At 44.8% G+C, this 23,415-nt stretch overlaps 1 protein-coding gene across 13 annotated transcripts in view; it reads right to left on the bottom strand.

Moving 5' to 3' along the window:
- The window catches only part of MEE44 (Nucleotidyltransferase family protein), an 84,561-nt gene that overhangs the window by 14,457 nt on the left and 46,689 nt on the right, over positions 1 to 23,415 (bottom strand). For all 13 annotated transcript variants that reach the window (XM_086794352.1, XM_086794355.1, XM_086794351.1 and 10 more), the window contains 4 exons: positions 19,786 to 19,857; positions 19,516 to 19,614; positions 19,306 to 19,422; positions 19,109 to 19,228 (listed from right to left, as the gene is read on the bottom strand). In XM_086794352.1, the coding sequence (XP_086650478.1) occupies positions 19,109 to 19,228; positions 19,306 to 19,422; positions 19,516 to 19,614; positions 19,786 to 19,857 (408 nt within the window). The remainder of the gene's footprint in view (positions 1 to 19,108; positions 19,229 to 19,305; positions 19,423 to 19,515; positions 19,615 to 19,785; positions 19,858 to 23,415) is intronic.

The raw sequence follows: 23,415 nt of genomic DNA, 5'->3' as shown, positions 1-23,415 counted from the left end.
ACTAGATTCCTCTATGCAATTATACTGCGAGAGGGGGAGGGAGCGATTGAGAGGAGCTGGACTACCCTCCCCAATGACACGGCCACCACCATTACCGACACATGCATGGTACTCTGAGGTAGTCAAGTGGTTTCATGCACATGGCATACAGATGGACTGTCTCCCCCCGTTTTAGTATAGCCTGGATTCCCCCTACCTTGATCTCTCACGACAGGAGATCAACCTGATCATCCGGTTAGATCTACTTGGGCTACACATACACTAGACATGGGTGTCTCCGTCAGACATTGGTAAGAAGTGAGTTCTACACAAATCACTTCTTGAACCTCTCTGAGGATGGATTCTTTGAGATCCCGGGATACATACGGATACACATGTCACATGCTATGCGTATCACGATCGGCCAACTCAGGGTATCCTCCTACCTAAAGTAGAGACTGGCAACGCTGAGGATATCCCACATGAGGAGAGAACATGCATCGTATGCACCACAGGAGCAGTAGAGGATGAGGCCCATTATATGTTCAATTGCCCGGCTTACTACTACGAGATACAGGGAAGATTCCACTGCCTCTTCCGAGAGGAATTGGGACCACTCACTAGGTGATACAATTTGAGGAACGCTGCACCAATAGCGTGAACCTGTGTGCACCCCTGCTCGCGCTTCGCGCCGCTGGCGTTTGCACTTCGCTGCCCGCATGCTACCACGCCTGCTTGCCTGGCACCCACCTGTGCACCTGCACGCTGCGCTGCCCGACTCCCCTACCGTCTACCCGCTTTGCTGCCACCCAGCCACTCACCCTTCCTCAGGCCCCAAGGCAGTAACATAATTCTCTCTCTCTCAAGCCCCCAAGGAAGCAGCAACATAATCTTCTCTCTTTCGCTTGCACCAAGATGAAAAGATCCCGGAAATGGGAGGCCCTACATTCACAATCATTGATAGGATGGAGAAACACATGCTCGCAAGCTCGGAAAAGCCAGAGAAGCACCCCCTACGCAGATGGGCAAAAGATGGACTGAAAGTTATCAGGGACATCCTGATATGCCAGGGAGATACACGGGATCGGGAATTTAAGGAAGCCCATGCGACCGAAGTGGAAAAGTGGAAAGCACAAGTTGAAGACCTCAAGGAGGAGCTACATGTATGCAAAGCACAAATGAAAGAAGGGGAAATTAATCCCTCCCTTGCCTCGGAGGTTGAAAGCCTGAAAAACAAACTGCAGGAAGGTTTGCTGGCCACAAAGAAAGAGATGGAGAAAGGGTGGGCCGCAGTGGTTAAGGAAGACGTAGAGAAAGAATGGACAGAAGTGGTGAGAAAACACCCCACATCCACACCCATCATACATGATACGTTGGAAGAGGGAGAGGAGGAAGATCCACGCTCTTCATGTGAGGGTGACAGGTCTAAAGGAGGGGGAATCTCCCAAGGCTGACGCTCTAGCCCTATGCAAGAAACTCAAAGTGGAAGGGACCTTATGTGGACACATGGTGTGTGGAACGAGACACCTCACGGGAGTGCCCCCTCATCTTGAAATTCTCAGACCTTGCTAGCCGAGACGCTTTCATGGACACACGGACAGCTCTCCAAGGGGAGAAGATATACCTAAGGGATGATCTCACCCAAACCGAGGTAGAGCACAGACAGGTGAACATGCCCAAAGTGCACGAGGCCCGCAAGGCAAGGAAGTGGGCAGTATCCAGAGACAAGAGCAGCATCCCAAATAGGGATGTGGGGTCTGTGGGACCATACACCTGGAGTTGGCAGTTTGGAACTACAATGGGACACTATGGTCGGACATTGGGGGGACTTAGGGATGTTTTTTCAGAGAGGGACATTATCTTCTTCACAGAGACCCACCAGAGCCCGGAGAGAGGATGTTGATCAAGACTTCAGAGTCTTCATATTGGTGAAATCTTCATTTTCAGCTTCCCTGACAGCACCATAATCTCTAACTCTCCATCAGCAGCTTCCAACACTCCAAATGCAATCCATAATGATGAGTGTGCATAATCTTTTTCATAATAAACTAAAAATAATACTTAATCAAATAACCTCATAAGCAAGAAAACTATACATAAATATTCACCATGACCAAGAGCCCATCCTAGCTCTGATACCTAATATGGGATTAATCATAGTGATAGACACAAGATTAGGCATAAGATTAAGGTGGATCATACCATACAAGAAACTCCATGAGAGAAAGAGAGAGAGATTGCACACTCAACACAACATCTCTATTGCATATCTCAATGAACAATACAATGATATAGACCTTCTAGCCTTATCCCACTTTACACAACATCATGCCATGTGGCAACTCCTTTTCCACATTCTTTTATGTGGCTCTCACCATTCATACATCTTATGTGGCATTCTTATCCATCCACACACTTAAGATACTATCTACCACCACTGGGGTGTGTTCCCACATACTCAACCAAATAACCCATTCATATTACATTGCACATTTCAACACCCCTCCTCAATGTTAACTTCGGTGTGTGCATATAATCTCTCGATTTGACCAGCTCATCTCTCACCCCCATCAATTTAGCATTGCCAATCTCAACACTCCCCCTCAATGCAAATTGGAGTGTTCAACAAGTGTGTGTGCATGTATCTACCACTCTAGACACGAAGTCCATTTTGAGCCCAGTTGCCCACAGTGGAACCACTGAGTCCAATTTGAACATAAATATTCGGGTAGAAACCAACGCACCTTGCATGTGCATCGCCTATGCACACTACTATAAAACCATTTTGAGCTTCTTGGTGAGCTCAAGTATGGTTACCCTCATGCCATGGGTGAAATTTTACCAACCATTTTGTCTAAAGTCAACGGACAGCGAACCCATGTGTGAATACATATACACAACCAACACATGCCCCATTCTTTTCTACATGTGAACAAGGTTTAATTTTCAATGGTGTGAATGTACCCTTGTTGATACTAAAGGTTATTAGTATTTAAAGTTCTAATTTGCGGGTCATACTATGCTAACACCTGCGCACCGTCATTTTTGTTGCATTTGCATCAAGCCATTGCTCAGTTCTACAGGCAGACCCCACGTAAGTCAGCTTTTTTCCCAACTTACCTGTACTGCTTGACACGCCATAGCTGGCTGATTGCGGTTTTGTTTTGTTCCAGCTGCCAACTCCATTACTCACTACCATAGTAGCTACCCTTACTCCTCTTCACAACTTCTTTTTCTCCTCGCATACAAGGCTTCTCTGTATGCGCTACCACCTATGGTGGCTACGGAAAACACCAACCCTTTTGATGATTTTCCACAGTCTTGTCAATTCTACACCAGGGAGTAGGACGGCGATCTTGCACCATTGGCCGCTTATGGACGTTGATGATGATGCATGCGCTCCTTGTGCGGGGTTAACGGACCCCTATACAAGATCCCTCCTCAACTGGTTGAGGTAGTGCAACCGGAAACTCTTGCGCTTCAAGCCAAGGTAGTGAGGGTGCCTTCTTGTCTTAAATGACTTTGTAGACTCTTTGTCGCTTCTTTCTACAGCTTTCGCTATTCTTGTCAAAGTCATCATGACATGGCTACAGCTGTTGCTCATGTCCACTCCCGCCTAGTTCAGGTGTGAACCCAGCTTACTCACAGGCACTTTTTCCCTGTGACTGAACACAGGTTTTTTTCTCGTGTGAAAACACTTATGTGTGTTGGGCACTTTGCCCTAGGCCTTTTAGTACTCACTTGTACTTTCATTTCATATTATTATTGAGTACATCTTTTCTAGCACTCTCACGTTTCTCTGTCCTTGAGGTTGTGTGTGTTTGTGTGCAGCTTCCCTCTTACCCAACATTGGTATCAGAGCCTGGTTAGGGTTATGGTTAGCATTAGGGTTTGCCCCTTGCTGCCCTTCAGAGCTTGAGCTTCATCCTATTGCATTAGGGTTTGCAGCCAAACGTTTTTTGCTGTTTAGGGTTAGGGTTTTGCCCTCAACCGCCGTCGACGTACGGCGTTGCTTGTGTCATACCGCCGTCCCTGTTCCGACTATACCTCTATCCGTACACCGTACTGCCCGCCGCCGCCGCGCCCTCAGCTGCACGCCACCGCCCCTGCATGCGCCGCTTGTCCTAATCTAACGCCGCCACCCCTGGCCGTGCCGCCCCAGATCTGGCGCCGTCGCCCCTGCCCGCGCCGCCCCAGATCTGACATCGTTGTGTGCCGCCACCGCCATCTACGCCCGTGCCAGCCGCCACCTGCGCCTCTGCCGTCGCCCTCACGAGCAGTCGCCGCCTACGCCGCCCTGTACTAAGTGGACCGCCGCACAACCGTACTTGCACCTGTACCGTACAGCTGTACCTGCAACTGTGCCTGCTTTGCACTGCCCAAAGCAACTTCAAATTCCAGATCTGCAAGGTTTGACCTGAAATTGCACACATTGCCGGTTTAAATTTGGGGCTTTTTACAATTGAGCATGTAATTTACATAATTGCACTAGAAATTTGGGGATTTTGCAGAAATTGACTCGATTTTTCAAAAATTGCCTTGTTTTTGCAGAAGTTGGTACTATTTTGCAGAAATTGACACTATTTGCCGGCAATTTTGGGTATTACAGGCACATTTGGTTGGCATTGGGGCATTTCCCCCAAAATTTTTTGGTATTACAGGCACATTTGGTTGGCATTGGGGCATTTCCCCCAATTTTTTGGGTATTACAGGCACATTTGGTTGGCATTGGGGCATTTCCCCGAATTTTTGGGCATTGCAGCACTTGGTACAAGTGACAAGTGCAGATCCGGTTCAGATTTGGTCTAATTGGTTGCCTAAAAATTAGGGCTTTTCTACATTGAGCCCATTTTTGGAGCATTCGACCAATTTACATTTGATCTGCCAGGATTTGAGCACTTGCAACTCTCATAGATGTCAGCTGATTGTGTTTTTCACGGCACATGTATACATTTGTGGTTTCCTGCAATATATGTATGCCATTGTGGACACTTTGACAGATTTGCATCATCGTGCAGTACACTTGCATATTTGGGACATGCATATGTATTTCTCATGGTGAAGGAGTTCCCTTTCAGTCCATTGGTTATCCTGCTATTTATCTCCCGCATTCTTACGATTTTACTGGGCATTGCCTACTCTTGGTGACTTGTGACAGATTTGCTGTGCTAACATGGCCAACAGTAATAATGACCTCTTTGGAATGCTATCTCAAGAGGACAAGCTCAATGGGGACAACTACCCTATGTGCGCTTATATGATACGTCATGTTTTGGTTGCCAAAAATGTACGGTTATATGTGGATGGCACTCAGAAGCGTCCTCTTGTACCTGCTCCAACGGAAGGTGAAGTGATTCCCGCTCACCCTCATGCAAATCCACCTCCTCGTCTTCTTCCTACTCAACAGCAACGTACTTGGGATGATAGGGATGCTCAGGCTCATGCATTGACTGCTCTCTCGTGCCGCAGGCATAAAATTCCGCACATTCGTTCTTGCACCACTGCAAAGGGTGCTTGGGATACCTTGGCGGCGTTGTATTCAGGTCGCAATGAGGCACGTGTAACTTACCTTCGGGGCAAGCTTGAGTCCGACCGCATGCTTGCAGGTGACTCTATCGATCAGTACCTTACGCATGTGAAGGACCTACGAGAGCAGCTCATTAACATTGATGAGATCTTGACAGATAGCTATCTTGTTCAGACATTTGCGTAACTTGCCTGACTCTTATCAGACATTTGGCACCACTTTGCGGTTGTTGGCTGGCAATGCACCTAATGCGGTCACTTTTGACAACCTTGTGACAGTCTTGCTCAGTGAAGAGCAATCTTGTTCAACAGGAACAACATGATGTCTGTTGAGTCAGCAATGACTGCTCCCTTTCGTGGGAATAGATCTGGGCCTAAACCTAGCCTATCGAATCCTCCCAAGACAGAGGACAAGCCAGAAAAGAAAAAGTGATGTAACTATTGCAGGAAAACAGGGCACACCATAGAGGAATGCAGGAAGCGTATTGAGAGTGAAAAAAAGAAGAAGCTGGCATCTTCTTGCACAAGTGCAGATTAGGCCAATTTGGCTACACGTGTCAGCCTTGACACTTACATATTCATTGCCTGCAGAGATGTCTTCTGATGCCATTGCTTTTGATGACTATGCTTTATAGTCTGTACTCCATGGTATGCATTGTCTGGCAGATGCATTTCAGGGGGGGATTCTATTGCCCACATGCAGTTGGTGATGCCTCATGGTCACTTATGCTTGTTGACCCTTATGCTGGTCTATGCTAGACGCTTTCTCTCATGTGATGTCTACTGGAGATGCCTTTTATGCTATTTTCCCTTGCAGCGGGATTGTTTCTGCAGTGTTGACATTGTCACTTTCTCACATGTGATGTTTACTAGGAGTGCCTTTTACACACTTGGCCAGTGTTGGCTTGCTCTCATGGTTTTGACATGTCACATGTATATTATTCACTGTGGGATTATGCATCTTTACACTTGCCATACATGCCACTAATCATGGCATCGTTGAGAGTTTACCTATCCTCTCATAGCATTGGCTGATGCCCGCCTCGAGTCCCCACTTTCTCTCCCCATTTTCAGCTTTTCCCATTGCTGAATTTTTACCTATATCAACCCTACCATTGCTGATTTTTCCTCATCGGATCCTCCATGGATGAGTATCACTTCTGCAGCTTACATTGCATGTCTCACAAGCATGACTTCTAGATCCTGTTGCCTTTACACATGTGTATACCTGCTACCTCTTCTTATGCTTATCATTGGTGCAGTTACATAGCATTGATGTGGATTACATGCAGTTCAGCTTGGCATTTGGATGCTTGCCTTCAGGGGGATATTATGCGATGCCCCTTGATTTGATGCAGTTGATGTCCACATGATCTTTGCCATGCATTTCTGGTGATGCATTAATGTACTACTGTGCTCTAGCATTAGCACTATGACATTGGGGATTCTCCTTTTTCCCGTCATATAGTGCTTGCTTTTTCCATTGGCACTACAGTTCACTCTTACTGTGGAGCATAGTGCAAGGCAGCATTCACAGCTTTATCACCCTGCTGCTACCCGTTCACACCATTCACTTGAGGGGGGCTTGTAGGTCATGTCCACTCCCGGCTAGTTCAGGTGTGAACCCAGCTTACTCACGAGCACTTTTTCCCTGTGACTCGACATAGGTTTTTTCCCCGTGTGAACACACTTATGTGTGTTGGGCACTTTGCCTTAGGCCTTTTAGTACTCACTTGTACTTTCATTTCATATCATTATTGAGTACATCTCTTCCAGCACTCTCACGTTTCTCTGTGCTTGAGGTTGTGTGTGTGTGTGTGTGTAGGCTAGCTTCCCTCCTACCCAACAACACCACCACCTAGTAGCGGCTGTTCTTTCTCATGCAAACCTACTAGCAGCTATTCGAAGTATGCTGGTGTCCCTGCTTCGTAGTTGTTGCCTTGATTATTCTAGCATGCCCACACATCTCTTTCATGCTCACTCTTTCTCTGAGATAAGATGTAGCTACTGTGCTCTGTAGTCTTCTTTAGCTGCAACCTTTGTGTGCAACTCCTCCCTCTTTCAAGCTCTCCTTTTTGAGAGCTTTAATATGCAACTCCTTTTTGTTGCAACTCTTCGATAAAACCTCCTTCATGAGGTTAAATGTGACTCCAGATTTGGCCTCTTCAAGCTCCCAATCGAGCTCAAAACTTGCATGCTCCTCCTCTTTGCATGCTAAACCTTCAAGGGTGCTTCTCAACATGGTTTGTCTTGAAACCAAAGGTGCATAAACCAGAAAAATGAATGCTCCAATAGCATCCACAACAAGCTCATCTTTCATGAGCAAATCAGTGAGCATAATCAGCTCCACTTGGGCTCCAACCAGCCCATAATTGCTTGTTTTCACATGAACAAGCATGCACCTCACATCCTTGCCAAATTGCAAGGTACGAGGGAATTCACACATCCCAAAATAGCAACCCTTCTCAACATGAGCAATTTCTCATACTCAAACCAAAAAATTAATGAGGAAAAACTCACGGAACCAACCTTTTTGAGACACCTTTGTCTCCTTAACAACTTCCTTGTTGACACCGAGGACTCCATAGCCTTCATACTTTTGCTGAAAATCCTTATTTCAGCTTCTTTGATGATGAGCCAGCTCTCCATGTTGCAAAACTCCCATTTGTAACTCTCTTGGGTAGCTTCTTTGATGTTGCTGAAGACTTCATAATCTTCATATTGTTGAAATCTTCATTTTCAGCCTCCATGACAGCACCATAATCTCTAACTCTCCATGAGGAGCTTCCAAAACTCCAAAAGCAATCCATAATGATGAGTGCGTATAATTTTTTTCATAATAAACTAAAAATAATGCTTAATCAAATAACCTCAAAAACAAGAAAACTATACATAAATATTCACAGTGACCAAGAACCCATCCTAGCTCTGATACCATGCTAACAATCCTAATATGGGATTAATCATGGTGATCGACACAAGATTAGACATAAGATTAAGGTGGATTATACCACACAAGAGACTCCATGAGAAAGAGAGAGAGAGAGATTGCACGCTCAACACAAGATCTCTATTGCATATCTTAATGAACCATACAATGATATAAGCCTTCTAGCCTTATCCCGCTTTACCTATCATCATGCCATATGGCAACTCTTTTTTCACATTCTTTTATGTGGCTTTCACCATTCACACATGTTATGTGGCATTCTTATCCATACACACTCAAGATAATATCTAGCACCACTAGGGTGTGTTCCCACATACTCAACCAAATAACCCATTCATTTTACATTGCACATTTCAACACCCCTCCTCAATGTAAACTTGGGTGTGTGGATACAATCTCTCGATTTCACCAATTCCCCCTCAATGCAAATTGGAGTGTTTAAGAATTGTGTGTACATGTGTCTAGCATCCTAGACACAAAGTCCATTTTGAGCCCACTTGCCCACAGCAGAACCACCGAGTCCAATTTGAACATAAATGTTCAGGTAGGAACCAACCCATTGTCATGTGCACAGAGTGTATCTACCGTGTGCTACACACACACAAGACTAGCTTCGAGGCTTGGGGAAGCTTGGAGCTAGGCAAGCTGATTGGCGAGCTGGGCTAGGGATAGAGTGACGGGCAAGCACCCAAGTATGAACGGACAGGCGGGTGCCCAAGTGTGGACACCCGGTGACCGACCATGAGCCTTTAAAAGGGTGGCCAAGGTTAGTCAATAGTTGATAGAGCGTGAGACTCTATCAACTATTGACTAACCTTGGCCACCCTTTTATAAGCTCTTGGCCAATCACCGGGCGTCCACACTTGGGCGTCGGCCTGTCCATACTTGGGTGCCCACTCATCAGCGCCAGACTCTATCAACTATTGACTAACCTCGGCCACCCTTTTAGAGGCTCTTGGTCAGTCACCGGGCGTTCACAGTGGCACCCGCCTGTCCATACTTGGGTGCCCACCCGCCGTCAATCTATCCCTAGCCCAGCTCGCCAATCAGCCTGCCTAGCTCCAAGCTTCCTCGAGTCTCGAAGCTAGTCTTGTGTGCGTGTCACACACGGTAGATACACTCTGTGCACATGACACCCATGCACATGCACCTTGCATGTGCATCGCCTATGCACACTATTAAAAAACCATTTTGAGCTTCTTGGTGAGCTCGGGTATGGTTACCCTCATACCATGGGTGAAATTTTACCAAGCATTCTGTCTAAAGTCAACGGACAGCGGACCCATGTGTGAATACATATACACAACCAACACATGCCCCATTCTTTTCTACATGTGAACAAGGTTTAATTTTCAATGCTGTGAATGCACCCTTATTGATAATAAGGGTTATTAGTATTTAAAGTTCTGATTTTGCAGGTCATATTGTGCTGCCACCTGTGCACCGTCATTTTTAATGCATTTGCATCAAACCATTGCTCAATTCAGCAGGCAGACCCCTCTTTCCCAACTTACCTGTGTTGCTTGATGCGCCATAGCTGGCTGATTGCCGTATTGTTTTGTTCCAGCTGCCAACTCCCTTTCTCACTACGATAGTAGCTACCCTTACTCCTCTTCACAGCTTCTTTTTTCTGCTCGCATACAAGGCTTCTCTGTATGCACTACCGCCTATGGTGGCTGCTGGAAACACCAACCCTTTTGATGATTTTTTTTTTCAGAGTCTTGTCGGTTCTACACCAGGGAGTAGGGCGGCGATCTTGGACCACTTGCTGCTTATGGACGTTGATGATGATGCGCTCCTCGTGTGGGGTTAACGGGCCCTATGGAAGATCCCTCTTCAACTGGTTGAGGTAGCACAGGCGGCAACTCTTGCCGTCGCACTTCAAGCCAGGGTAGTGAAGGTGCCTTCTGGTCTTAAATGACTTTTAGACTCTCTGCCACCTCTTTCTGCAGATTTCGTTGTTCTTGTCAAAGTCATCATGACATGGCTACAGCACCACCTACTACCGCCTGTTCTTTCTCATGCAAACCTAATAGCAGCTGTTTGAAGTATGCTGTTGTCGCTGCTCCGCAGTTGTTGCCTTGATCATTCTAGCATGCCCACACATCTCTTTCATGCTCACTCTTTCTCTGAGGTGAGATGTAGCTACTGTGCTCTGTAGTCTTCTTTAGTTGTGCAACCTTTGTGTGTAGCTCTTCTCTCTTTCTAGCTCTCCTTTTTGAGAACTTTAATATGCAAGTTCTCAATAAAACCTCCTTCATGAGGTTAAATATGACTACAGATTTGGCCTCTTCAAGCTCCCAATTGAGCTAAAAACTTGCATGCTCCTCCTCTTTGCATGCTAAACCTTCAAGGGTGCTTCTCAACATGGTTTCTCTTGAAACCAAAGGTGCATAAACAAGAAAAATGAATGCTCCAATAGCATCCACAACAAGCTCATCTTTCATGTGCAAATCAGTGAGCACAATCAGCTCCGTTTGGGCTCCAACCAGCCCATAATTGCTTGTTTTCACATGAACAAGCATGCACCTCACATCCTTGCCGAATTGCAAGGTACCAAGGAATTCACACATCCCAAAATAGCAACCCTTATCAACATGAGCAATTTCTCATTCTCAAACCAAAAAATTAATGAGGCAATACTCACAGAACCAACCTTCTTGAGACACCTTTGTCTCCTTGACAGCTTCCTTGTTGACACCGAAGACTCCATAGCCTTCATACTTGCTGAAAATCCTTATTTCAGCTTCTTTGATGATGAGCCGGCTCTCCATGTTACAAAACTCCCATTTGCAACTCTCTTGGGTGGCTTCTTTGATGTTGGTGAAGACTTCATATTGTTGAAATCTTCATTTTCAGATTCCATGACGGCGCCATAATTGCTAACTCTTCATGGACAGCTTCCAAAACTCCAAGTGCAATTCATAATGATGAGTGTGCATAATTTTTTTCATAATAAACTAAATATAATACTTAATCAAATAACCTCAAAACCAAGAAAACTATACATAAATATTCACCATGACCAAGAGCCCATCCTAGCTCTGATACCATGTTAGCAATCCTAATATGAGCTTAATCATGGTGATAGACACAAGATTAGGCATAACATTAAGGTAGGTTATACCACACAAGAAACTCCATAAGAGAGAGAGAGAAATGAAATGAAATGAAATGTTATATTAACGTCTTCAAAAGGCCAAAGTGACCTATGAGACCAAAGTTACAACCATGTGACATCTGATACGCAGTAGGGAGCATCCGGAAGCAACAACTAGGGAGAGTGGGAAGCTAATGCTACTAGTCAAAATAGGGTGCATGAGTACATGGATACATGAATACATGAATATGGGGGAGTACAAAAGTGACAGTGAGTACAACAGTATATGGCTGGAGTGGTAATCATCCTAGAAGCTCTAGCATGGGTCTCTGCCGGATGGCCTGGATATCTGCCATAGTGAGATGCCTGGTCGGACGAGCCCGATGCCTCGCAATGATGCTCTGAATCCTCCGGTGTAGGCACCGTCTCTCATGTAAGGATCCGCGAACCCTCCAGCGTCTGGATCTGCCCAACTGGATAGCTCTCTCAACTAGAGTCCCACGGGATGCCCACTGTTGGGCTGTCGGCTATGTGTCCTCCCGGGTAGTCCCTCTAAAGAAGTCAGTAATCTGTCTCTGTGTGGACTCACTGCCAGTCGGAAGATCTCTATTGCATATCTTAATGAACCATACAATGATATAGGCCTTCTAGCCTTATCCCACTTTACACATCATCATGCCATGTGGCAACTCCTTTTCCACATTCTTTTATGTGGCTCTCACCATTCACACATCTTATGTAGCATTCTTATCCATCCACACACTCAAGATAATATCTAGCACCACTAGGGTGCGTTCCCAGATACCAACTAAATAACCCATTCATTTTACATTGCACATTTCAACACCTCTCCTCAATGTAAACTTGGGTGTGTGCATACAATCGACCAACTCATCTCTCACACCCATCAATTTGGCATTGCCAATCTCAACACTCAACCTCAATGCAAATTGGAGTGTTCAACAATTATGTGTATATGTCTACCATCCTAGACACGAAGTTTAACCTATGGTACTAAAGCAGTCATACTAATGAAGTTCATGGAGCCCACTTGCCCAGAGCAGAACTACTAAGTCCAATTTGAACAGAAATGTTCGGGTAGGAAACAACCCATGCGCATGCACCTTGCATGTGCATCGCCTATGCACACTACTACAAAACCATTTTGAGCTTCCTTGTGAGCTCGGGTATGGTTACCCTCATACCATGCGTGAAATTTTACCAAGCATTTTGTTTGAAGTCAACTATGAATACATATACACAACCAACACATGTCCCATTCTTTTCTACATGTGAACAAGGTTTAATTTTCATTGGTGTGAATGCACCCTTATTGATAATAAGTGTTATTAGTATTTAAAATTCTGATTTTGCAGGTCGTATTGTAATGACACCTGCGCACCGTCATTTTTGTTGCATTTGTCGTTGCTCAGTTCTGCAAGCAGACCCCACGTAAGTCAGCTTCCTCCCTAACTGACCTATGCTACTTGATGCGCCATAGCTGGCTGATTGCCGTTTTGTTTTGTTCCACCTGCCAACTCCCTTTCTGACTACGATAGTAGCTACCCTTACTCCTCTTCACAGCTTCTTTTTTTGCTCCCATACAAAGGTTCTCTGTATGCGCTACCGCCTATGGTGGCTGCTGGAAACGCCAACCCTTTGGATGATTTTTTTTTTTCACAGTCTTGTTGGTTCTACACCAGGGATTAGGGCGGCGATCTTGGACCACTCGCTGCTTATGGACGTTGATGATGATGCACTCCTCGTGCAGGGTTAACAGGCCCTATGGAAGATCCCTCTTCAACTGGTTGAGGTAGCGCAGGCGGCAACTCTTGCCGTCGCGCTTCAAGCCAGGGTAGTGAAGGTGCCTTGTTGTCTTAAATGACTTGTAAACTCTCTGCCACTTCTTTCTACAGCTTTCGTTGTTCTTGTCAAAGTCATCATGACATGGCTACAGCACCACCTACTACCGCCTATTCTTTCTCATGCAAACCTGCTAGCGGCTGTTTGAAGTATGTTGTTGTCGCTGCTCCGCAGTTATTGCCTTGATCATTCTAGCTTGCCCAATCACCTCTTTCATGCTCACTCTTTCTCTGAGGTGACATGTAGCTACTGTGATCTATAGTCTTCTTTAGCTGCAACCTTTGTGTGTAGCTCTTCTCTCTTTCAAGCTCTCCTTTTTGAGAACTTTAATATGCAACTTCTCAATAAAACCTCCTTTATGAGGTTAAATGTGACTATAGATTTGGCCTCTTCAAGCTCCCAATTGAGCTCAAAACTTGCGTGCTCCTCCTCTTTGCATGCTAAACCTTCAAGGATGCTTCTCAACATGGTTTCTCTTGAAACCAAAGGTACATAAACCAAAAAAATGAATGCTCCAATAGCATCCACAACAAGCTCATCTTTCATGTGCAAATCAGTGAGCACAATAAGCTCCACTTGGGCTCCAACTAGCCCATAATTGCTTGTTTTCACATGAATAAGCATGCACCTCACATCCTTGCCAAATTGCAAGGTACCAAGGAATTCACACATCCCAAAATAGCAACCCTTCTCAACGTGAGCAATCTCTGATGCTCAAACCAAAAAATTAATGAGGCAAAACTCACAAAACCAACCTTCTTGAGACACCTTTGTCTCCTTAGCAGCTTCCTTGTTGACACCGAAGACTCCATAGCCTTCATACATGCTGAAAATCCTTATTTCATCTTCTTGAATGATGAGCAAACTCTCTATGTTGCAAAACTCCCATTTACAACTCTCTTGGGCAGCCTCTTTGATGTTGATCAAGACTTCATAGTCTTCATTATGCTGAAATCTTCATTTTCAGCTTCCATGGCAGCACCATAATCTCTAACTCTCCATCAGCAGCTACCAAGACTCCAAATGCAATCCATAATGATGAGTGTGCATAATTTTTTTTCATAATAAACTGAAAATAATGCTTAATCAAATAACCTCATGACCAAGAAAACTATACGTTAATATTCACCTTAACCAAGAGCACATCCTAGTTCTGATACCATGTTAACAATCCTAACATGGGATTGATCATGGTGATAGACACAAGATTAGGCATAAGATCAAGGTGGGTTGTACCACACAAGAAACTCTGTGAGAAATGAAATGAAATGATATATTAACGTCAGAAGGCCAAAATGACCTATGAGACCAAAAAGGTTACAACAATTGGTGGATCTGATACAATGTCTGTGGAAGAAAAGCTAAAAATAACTAAACAACTAACTGAAACTGAAACAACTATGAGGAAAAGTCCGGTACTAGGAGCTCCTAATGGATAACATCTGGGGGAGAGAGAGAGAGAGAGAGAGAGAGAAATGAAATGAAATGAAATGTTATATTAACGTCTTCAAAAGGCCAAAGTGACCTATGAGACCAAAGTTACAACCATGTGACATCTGATACACTGTCTGGAAAAGAAAAGAGATAGCCCCACAATACATCAGTAGGGGGAAAGCTAATGCTACTAGTCAAAATAGGGTACATGAGTACATGGATACCTGAATACATGAATATGGGGGAGTACAAAAGTGACAATGAGTACAACAATATATGGCTAGAGTCGTAATCATCCTAGGAGCTCTAGCATGGGTCTCTGCTGGATGGCCTGGATATCTGCCATAGTGAGATGCCTGGTCGAAGAGAGAGATTGCACACTCAACACAAGATCTCTATTGCATATCGCAATGAACCATACAATGATATAGGCCTTCTAGCCTTATCTCACTTTACACATCATCATGCCATGTGACAACTCCTTTTCCACATTCTTTTATGTGGCTCTCACCATTCACACATCTTATGTGGCATTCTTATCCATCCACACACTCAAGAAAATATCTAGCACCACTAGGGTGCGTTCCCACATACTTAACCAAATAACCCATTCATTTTACATTACACACTTCAACATGGTTTGCGCACAATAGAGGCAGGTTTGTGAGCATGGTAGGCAGCCAGCCATGATGGTGGCTAGAGCACCCCTAAGGCTGGCCATAATTGGCCAGCCAAGAGGAGGGCTAAGGAGGCCTACGCACAAGAGAGCCATGTGGGTGGCCAAGCCAGCCAAGAGACAGCCAAAGGGAGGTACCTAGGCCTTGGGCGAAAAAAACCCAGCATATTGGACACCTAGGTATGCAAGCAGGGGCGGGTAGATGGCATGCAAGTAGGTAAATCAAAGCCGTGCAGCAAGGCAGTGTCTTGGGCAGTGGGCAATAGCTCGGGCAGTGTGGCCAGAGATCTCAGTAGTGTGGACAAGCTGGACAGAGCTTGGACAGGTCACGTAGATGGCGGGTATTGGAGAGATAGTGGAGAACACGTACAAGCTGGATGTGTACATAGGGACATAAGGGGCCATGTGGAGGAAAGCTAAAAGAGGCGTGATTATTAATATAGAGAAAAGCTTGGGTTTTTTTTTTTTAAGCCTAGGTGAGCTTTTTTTATGCTAAAGCGAAAAGGAGCTTTTTTTGTTTTTAAAGCACAAAACTAAACAAGTATACCTTTTTTATAAAAAAAACTCAACACCCTTGTAAATTCAGTGTCTCCCTTCTTGTTGGCTCATACATACACGAAGTGCAAGATCTACGTATGCCATCTCCAAGCTCTTTGTCTTCAAAAGCTGCATAAAAGCATGTATTTGGTGGAGGTTGTATACATCAATACAATCCTCATTGAATCATGCATATCTTGTGTCTCTTGACTGCATAGTGAGCTGCATATGACTAGGATTAGCTTTTCATTTCAGTTTTTCTTTCCATGATACTCGGGACATGGACTTGTTGTATATAGATTTGTCTCATAGGCCAATCTGGACTTCCATAGACGTTAATATATCTTTTCTTTCTTTCTTTCTCTCACACACACACTAACCATGAAATTCCATCCTCCATAGCTACTCATTTGCAAACCTTAGGTTCACAAATTGGTATCAGAGCAAGGAAATCTATGCTCGTTGCGCGAAGACCTGCAAAAACAGCAATTGTGATTTCTTCATACCTTACGACAAAGTCATCGTTGCCAGGCTTAAGGAGGACATTTGGGGGACATTAAAAGCTTTCAAAGTGCTGCAACTTTTGACACTTAAACTTTTGAGAATGTTTTAGGGAAGCTTAATTATTGAAATGCTTTTTGCTTGTTCACCTAGGCATTCGTCTAGTGTATTTTCGTTGTAAACAGGATAGACACTGGCTAAGATCCCCATCAATTATCTCATGAGCACCGCACCTTCTACAAAGACAATTTGCATGCACTAACCTTTCTCACAAAGTTTTCAATCAAAGGGGGAGAGTGCAACATTAAGTGTTTTGTGATCTCAAACTGTGTAAAGGACTTAGACACTACTTTTGAGCTTCATGTTCGACCGTAGTGTCCCATTGTAGTTCCAAACTGCGAGCTCCAAGTGTATGGTCCCACAGGCCCCGCGTCTCTATTTGGGATGCCGCCGTTGTGTGATTGTGTGATGATGACTCGCCCGTCCCTGTATACTACCCACTTCCCCGCCATGTGAGCCTCGTGCACCTTAGGCATGTTTGCCGGTCTGTGCTGTACCTGGGTTTGGGTGAGAGAGAGAGAGAGAGAGAGAGAGAGAAAGTTGTATTAACGTCTACTAGAGGCCGAACTCGACCTATGAGACAAATCAATATACAACTGTCAATGTCTTCTGGATGTCCAGAAAAAAAAGGACAAAATGAACATGAAATAAAGTATGAAAGTACTGAGCTAGTGGGGGGGTGTGATGGATGGAGCACTACTGCTAGAGGCTCAGTATGCAACCTATATGCGTAGGGTATACAAGAATGCAATGCAGATCTGTCTAGCTCCAACCAGTACCTTAATGGGGGTGTAATATGTGATACATAGGCGATGGCGAGGCAAAAATACCTCGGAGCATGATCTCCGAGTGTGAGTGTAAGTGAGCTAGCCGCTACTGGATATGGTGCTGATGTCGAGCCCGTATCTCTGTGATCTCCTTGTGATGTAGTTTGGGGGTCTGGTAGCCTGGTGCTCTCGGTCTCCGTCTGGCTCGGAGGTCTGCAGCGCGCTGAAGTGTAACCCCCTCTTGTGTCAGGGTAGGCACTGGGATAGATCTCTGGAAGAAACCAATGAGCTGGAGCTGTCGCCCACCTCTCCCTGTGGTATGAGTCCGTATCAGTGTCTCTCTGTGGCGCTGTGTCTCTAACAAGAACTGGCCAAATCTGCGCTGGTCTGCGGACTCCATGATCTGGCGGAGTGAGGAATGTCCACTGAAGATGGTGGTGTATCTCTCTCTAATGACACTGTATGCTCCGCATCTGCATACATAATGTTCCTCATGCTCAACCTCCTCCTGGCAGAGTCTGCATATCCTCTCTGCTCTGGGGATCCGTGCTGCCCTACCTGCCTCAATCTCAAGCTGGTGTGATGACACTCTGAGCTGGCCAATCGCCACTCGGGCACTGTGAGGCATGTACACATCCATGTATCCAGGTCTATGTATGAATCCATCCGCTGAGATACGCATAAACTGATCTCTATAGTATAGCATCTTCGGCGGTAGAGGCTGACTGGGTGTAATCCAAGTCTCTTGAGTGTAACGTTGCCATAAATCCTGCCGAAGGACTCTGTTCCTCTCACTGTGAGAGAGCTGGATGTGTGGTGCATGTATATCATACTGGAAAGGTGGCAGGTGATCTATGTCGAGACCATGCTGAGTGAGCCACTATATCATCTGTGAATACCATGATCTCCTATCTCCACTCTCTGCGAGCTACCTAGACGCCTCAAAAGCTCTATGTGAGAGTCGATCTAATGGCATATCTATGATCCACTGTATGAAGCAAATCGTCTGGAAGAGGGCCTCTACTAGCATAGGAGGTGCAGCAAACTCCGTCCGGACAATGTTATGTGGGACGGAGGGTTTGCTGCGGATCATCTGTGAGAGCATGAGAGAGAGAGAGAGAGAGAGAGAGATTTTTATTAAACATCTACAAAAGGCTAAATTGGCCTATGAGACTGAAGTGTTTCAATAATTCCATAATATATCTCATCCACGATAGTACAAAAATGAAATGATACATACATACATACATACATACATACATACATACATATATATATATATATATATATATATATATATATATATATATATATATATATATATATATATATATAGCATCTACTAAAGACCCAATGGTAAGACCAAAGTGATACAATAATGTCCATGGCATATCTCATCATGGAACAAAAAATAAAATAGAAACAAAACAAAACTATCTCACTGGCCTGATGAAAAACTGTCCATGGAAAAGTCATCATGGAATACTAGGAACATGAAACATGAGAGGAGCATTAGCCCCCAATAGATGGTATACCACTCTCCAAAATATCAAGCATTAAACGTCTTCAAAAAGACCAAAAGTGATACAATAGTGTCCATGTATTCACATAATGGTACAAAAGAAAACAAAGACTAGAGCTATAAGCTAGGAATGTCAAATCCGCGAGAGAGAGAGAGAGAGAGAGAGAGAGAGAGAGAGAGAGGCAGAGCATACCAAACAGTATGAACTAAGTCCACCAGTGTAAGGATGGTCCAAACTCCGGTCAGTTAGGAACTGCTTCAGTATTAATGCTAAAGGAACTATAGCAGGAAACTGTGCAGTCAACTCCCGTACCTAGAAGCAAAGCCTCAAAAGAGTTTGAAATCTTATCAATTGACCAGCCACAAAGAAATGTAAAAATGGAATATTACCAGTTCAGCTGTTCGAAGGCCTGTGTGAGATGGGGCTTCAAAACTAATATCCAACCGGACTAATTCCCTATCTACTTTGCCACCCCATGGCCCCTTTCTTTCCTCACTCGAGTTTGCCTGTCAGGAAAGTAATCAATACACTTTCCCAAAATTAGTTCTTCTTTGCATATTTTTCCATAAAAGAGAAGCCTGCTTGGATGGCATACTTGCCTCCTTCAGATTTGAAGGCAAATCATCTGCAGAGTCACCGATATCCAATATGTTGCAGAATTGAGGAGACACATGTGCTACAAGCATGATGATCGGGATCTGCGGTCATTGTTATAAATCATAGGCAGCACCAAGATTGTTACATACCTAATGCTTCCAAAAACTAAGCTGATTATCAAGTCAAATGGAGAAAAATTAACAAAATATAGCAAGTGAAAGTTGAGACTGTGCTTGTTATCTTCATGCAACCAAAAAGAGTCCAAAACTTACAGCCGTATTCTCAATTGTTTTTAAGGTGTCACTTTTGACCCAGTCCTGATCAGCAAGGTAACGGGCAGCATGCTGGAAAAGAAACCACATGCAACACCAAGCAACAAAACATGAGATGCATACAATGGAATCAGGATATACACTATATAGAGAAGATCTACACATCTTGAACATGCAAGTAAAATCTACATTTATCAAGGCGCCTCTCTCTCTCTCTCTCTCTCTCTCTCTCTCTCTCTCTCTCTCAAGTAACAGTCACAGCCCACAAGGATTAACGACAAAAGAAACGTCATGGAGGCACGTATGGAAAAGCTCCAAAAGATGCTGAAGGATTTGAAGAAAACCACGGACAGCAACCTCAACACTGTCCAGAAGAACCTCCTCGATCGCATTGCTAAGCTGGAGACCGAGGCAGAAACATGGAAGAAAGAAAAAGAAACAATGCAGGAGGAGATTGCCCAGCTTAAAGGCGAAGTAGCTTCACTGCGTGAACGCCCAGAAGAAGGGAAAATCCTGGAGGCAGACAAAGAAGCCATGAAGGAGGAGCTCACCCAGACGATTACCAAAACCCTGGAGGGCAAGATGGAAGCAGTAAGAGAAGGATGGGTGGAAGTGGTCAAGAAAAACATTAAGAAAGAAGTACAAGAGGACACGCACATGGTCCAATCCACACTAGATGAAGAGAAGATGAGGAGAATCCGTCACCTGAACATACGCGTGACAGGTATTCCAGAGACAAGAGGGGTGCACCCCTGAGGCGGACGGCCGAAACTTGTGCATAAAATTAGACCATGTGGAGGATGAACCACTTCCATTCACCAAGATATGGAGGGCAGCCCCACCCAAGGACCCCACCCAAAGTAAAGCCCTAATGCTACAGTTTGCAGACGAAGTGAGTAGGCAAACCTTCATGAGACAGAGAGTTATTCTGAGAAACCTACTAGGGGGACCCATCTACTTTGATGATGACCTAACTTGGATGCAGAGACAACATAGGAAATCATGCATGCCACAAATTAAAGCACCACGTGCTGGAGGGAAAAAGGCACATTACAGAGACGGCCATGTATACATAGAGGGCAAGATGGTGGCATAGCGCCATATGGCCTATGGGACACAGGAAATTATCAAGAAGCACAAGGAGATATATGCAGCAGTTTGGAATTGCAATGGGGCTCTCCAAGCAGACTAGAGGAGGTTATGGAGAACCGGTGTTGGGTTTTATGCTGTGTATGCACCCAGAGGAGTGCTAGTGATCATCAGTAGATTACTGGGGCACTTTTTACTTCAGCTAGTGGAGGTTTTTTCCCCCAGTTTAGCTTAGTTTCACTTATAAACAGTTTATAAGTGTTTTGGTCCACCCGGCACATTTTATGGCCGGACATGTGAACACATCTTTTAGGTCACTTTATTATGTGGCTATTGTACTTCACATTATCAACTGAATACACAACAAGAGTCGTGTTCTCTCTCTGCTTTCCACGTTTGTGTTTGCAGTACCTCCAAACCCTAACCCTAATAGCTGAAAGCCTTCATTTGGTATCAGAGCCTCCAGGTTGGCCTGCCCTTGCCCTGCCCGTACTGTTCATCACCACCTTCCGTACTGCACTGCCCGTACAGCTTCGCCTGCAACAGCCCGTACACTGCAGCCTTCCGTATGAGTTCGCCGACAGCAGCTACTGTCCTGCTCCGTACACCTGTGCCTGCCCGTACACAGACAGCGCCTCCGTACAAACCTGCACAGACAGCAGTACTGTCCTGCGCAGACAGCCGTACATCATTCAGTGCTGCGTACCTGCTTCTGTACCAGTCGACTGTACCTGATGTGCATTCGACTGAAGCTTCCGTACCTGCTTCCGTACAGTACTGCTTCCATACCTGCTTCCATACAGTACCTCGACTGTAGCTGATGAGTACCTGCACAGTACAGTCAACTGTACTTGTTCATTACAACTACCACAACCTACTCCGTACAGCTGTGGTAAGCATTACAAGTTTTGAATTTTGGGCATTTTTCTTTGTGAAAATCTTCTGGCAGATACAGGCAGACTTTCTTGCAAAGAAAACTCTACAGGTTTCTTGCAAGGTTTTGGGTGCAATAACTTTGGGCAATTTTGGGCATTTTGGCACTGTGTAAGCCATTTTTGCTGCTCTACTCAGTCAGTGGTGCATTGTGTTGCACATTCAGAGGATTGAGAGTGCAGGCATATTTGGGTTAACTGTATTCAGTGGAGTACAGTTGCTTTCAGGGTTCTTGCTATTGGGTTTTTTGATACACAGGTACAACATTGTGCATTGGCATAATGGCAAATCAACAGCACAGTGATGTATTCACGTATTTGTCTAAGGAAGACAAATTGGACGGCACGAACTACCCCTTGTGGAGTTTTATGCTGAAAAATGTGCTCGTGGCAAAAGGTCTTTGGGATTTTGTTAGTGGTGATGAACCATGTCCAGGTCCATTGGCTCCAGAGACTCCTCCCCAAGGGGTGCTCGTGGACGAGGACAACAGGTACAGGCTCCAGGTCAGCCATTGCCTGTTCAAAGAACAAATGCTCAGAAGACATGGGATGCCAGAGATGCACAAGCCTTGTCACTCATTGCATTGTCAGTACAGAGGTCTATTATACCTCATATTCGTTCAGCTGGCTCTTCACAGAATGCATGGGTGACTTTGGAGCAGATGTATGCTGCTCGTAATGAGGCTCGGATCTCGTTTTTGAAAAGAGAGCTGGAAAATCAGAAAATGCATGAAGGAGATGATATGTCTAGCCACTTAAACAAGTGGCAGGATTTGAGAGAGCAACTCATCAATGTGGATGAGATTATTCCTGAGACACAGCTTGTGTCCACCATCTTGCACTCTTTGCCAAGATCTTACTTGGCTTTTCATACCTCTTTGAACCTCAGCATGAGGAATGCTGTTGAACCCCTCAAGTATCAGGAACTTGTTGCTCTCTTGCTACAAGAAGAGCAAATGAGGAAGAATATGAATATGAACACAAGTGCTGAACAAGCATTTACTACAAGTCAAAAGGGGAAAGGCAAATCTCAGCCAAAGAGTTCAAATCAGAATTCAGGTGATGGTGGCTCATCTCAGGATGCCAAGAAAAGTGATGGACAGCCCAAGAAGAAGGGCAAATGTCATTATTGTAAGAAGCCAGGTCACTACATCACAGAGTGTAGAAAGAGGATTGCCAAAGAGAAGGCAAAAGAATCTGGGATGTCTGTAAATGATGCCTCTAAAGCTCCTCCGGAGACTGCTTCTTTTGTTGAGGACAGGGACTACTGTTTCTATACATGCAGCTATGATGCCTCTTGGTCTTCACAGGCACTCAGTATGACAGAGCATGCATGTACTTGGTATTTTGATAGTGGTGCTTCAAAGCATATCACATCTCGCAGGGATTTGTTTTGTCATGTAGGCCCTGCCCCTGTTGGCAAAACTGTGCAGTGTGCCAACAATGCTTCATATCCAGTTCATGGCATTGGGGAGATTCAGCTCACAGCCATTGATGGCTCTATTCTTCGCCTTACAGATGCCTTATATGTACCAGGAATAAAGAAGAATTTGTTGTCCATTTCTTCTTTAGCACATTGTGGTATGCAAGTCCACTTTGATGATGACAA

Source organism: Cibotium barometz, chromosome 60, assembly GCF_041138505.1.
Source record: "Cibotium barometz isolate CiBa-2024 chromosome 60, ASM4113850v1, whole genome shotgun sequence".
NCBI lineage: Eukaryota > Viridiplantae > Streptophyta > Polypodiopsida > Cyatheales > Cibotiaceae > Cibotium > Cibotium barometz.
This window is presented reverse-complemented; position numbering and strand designations above follow the sequence as displayed.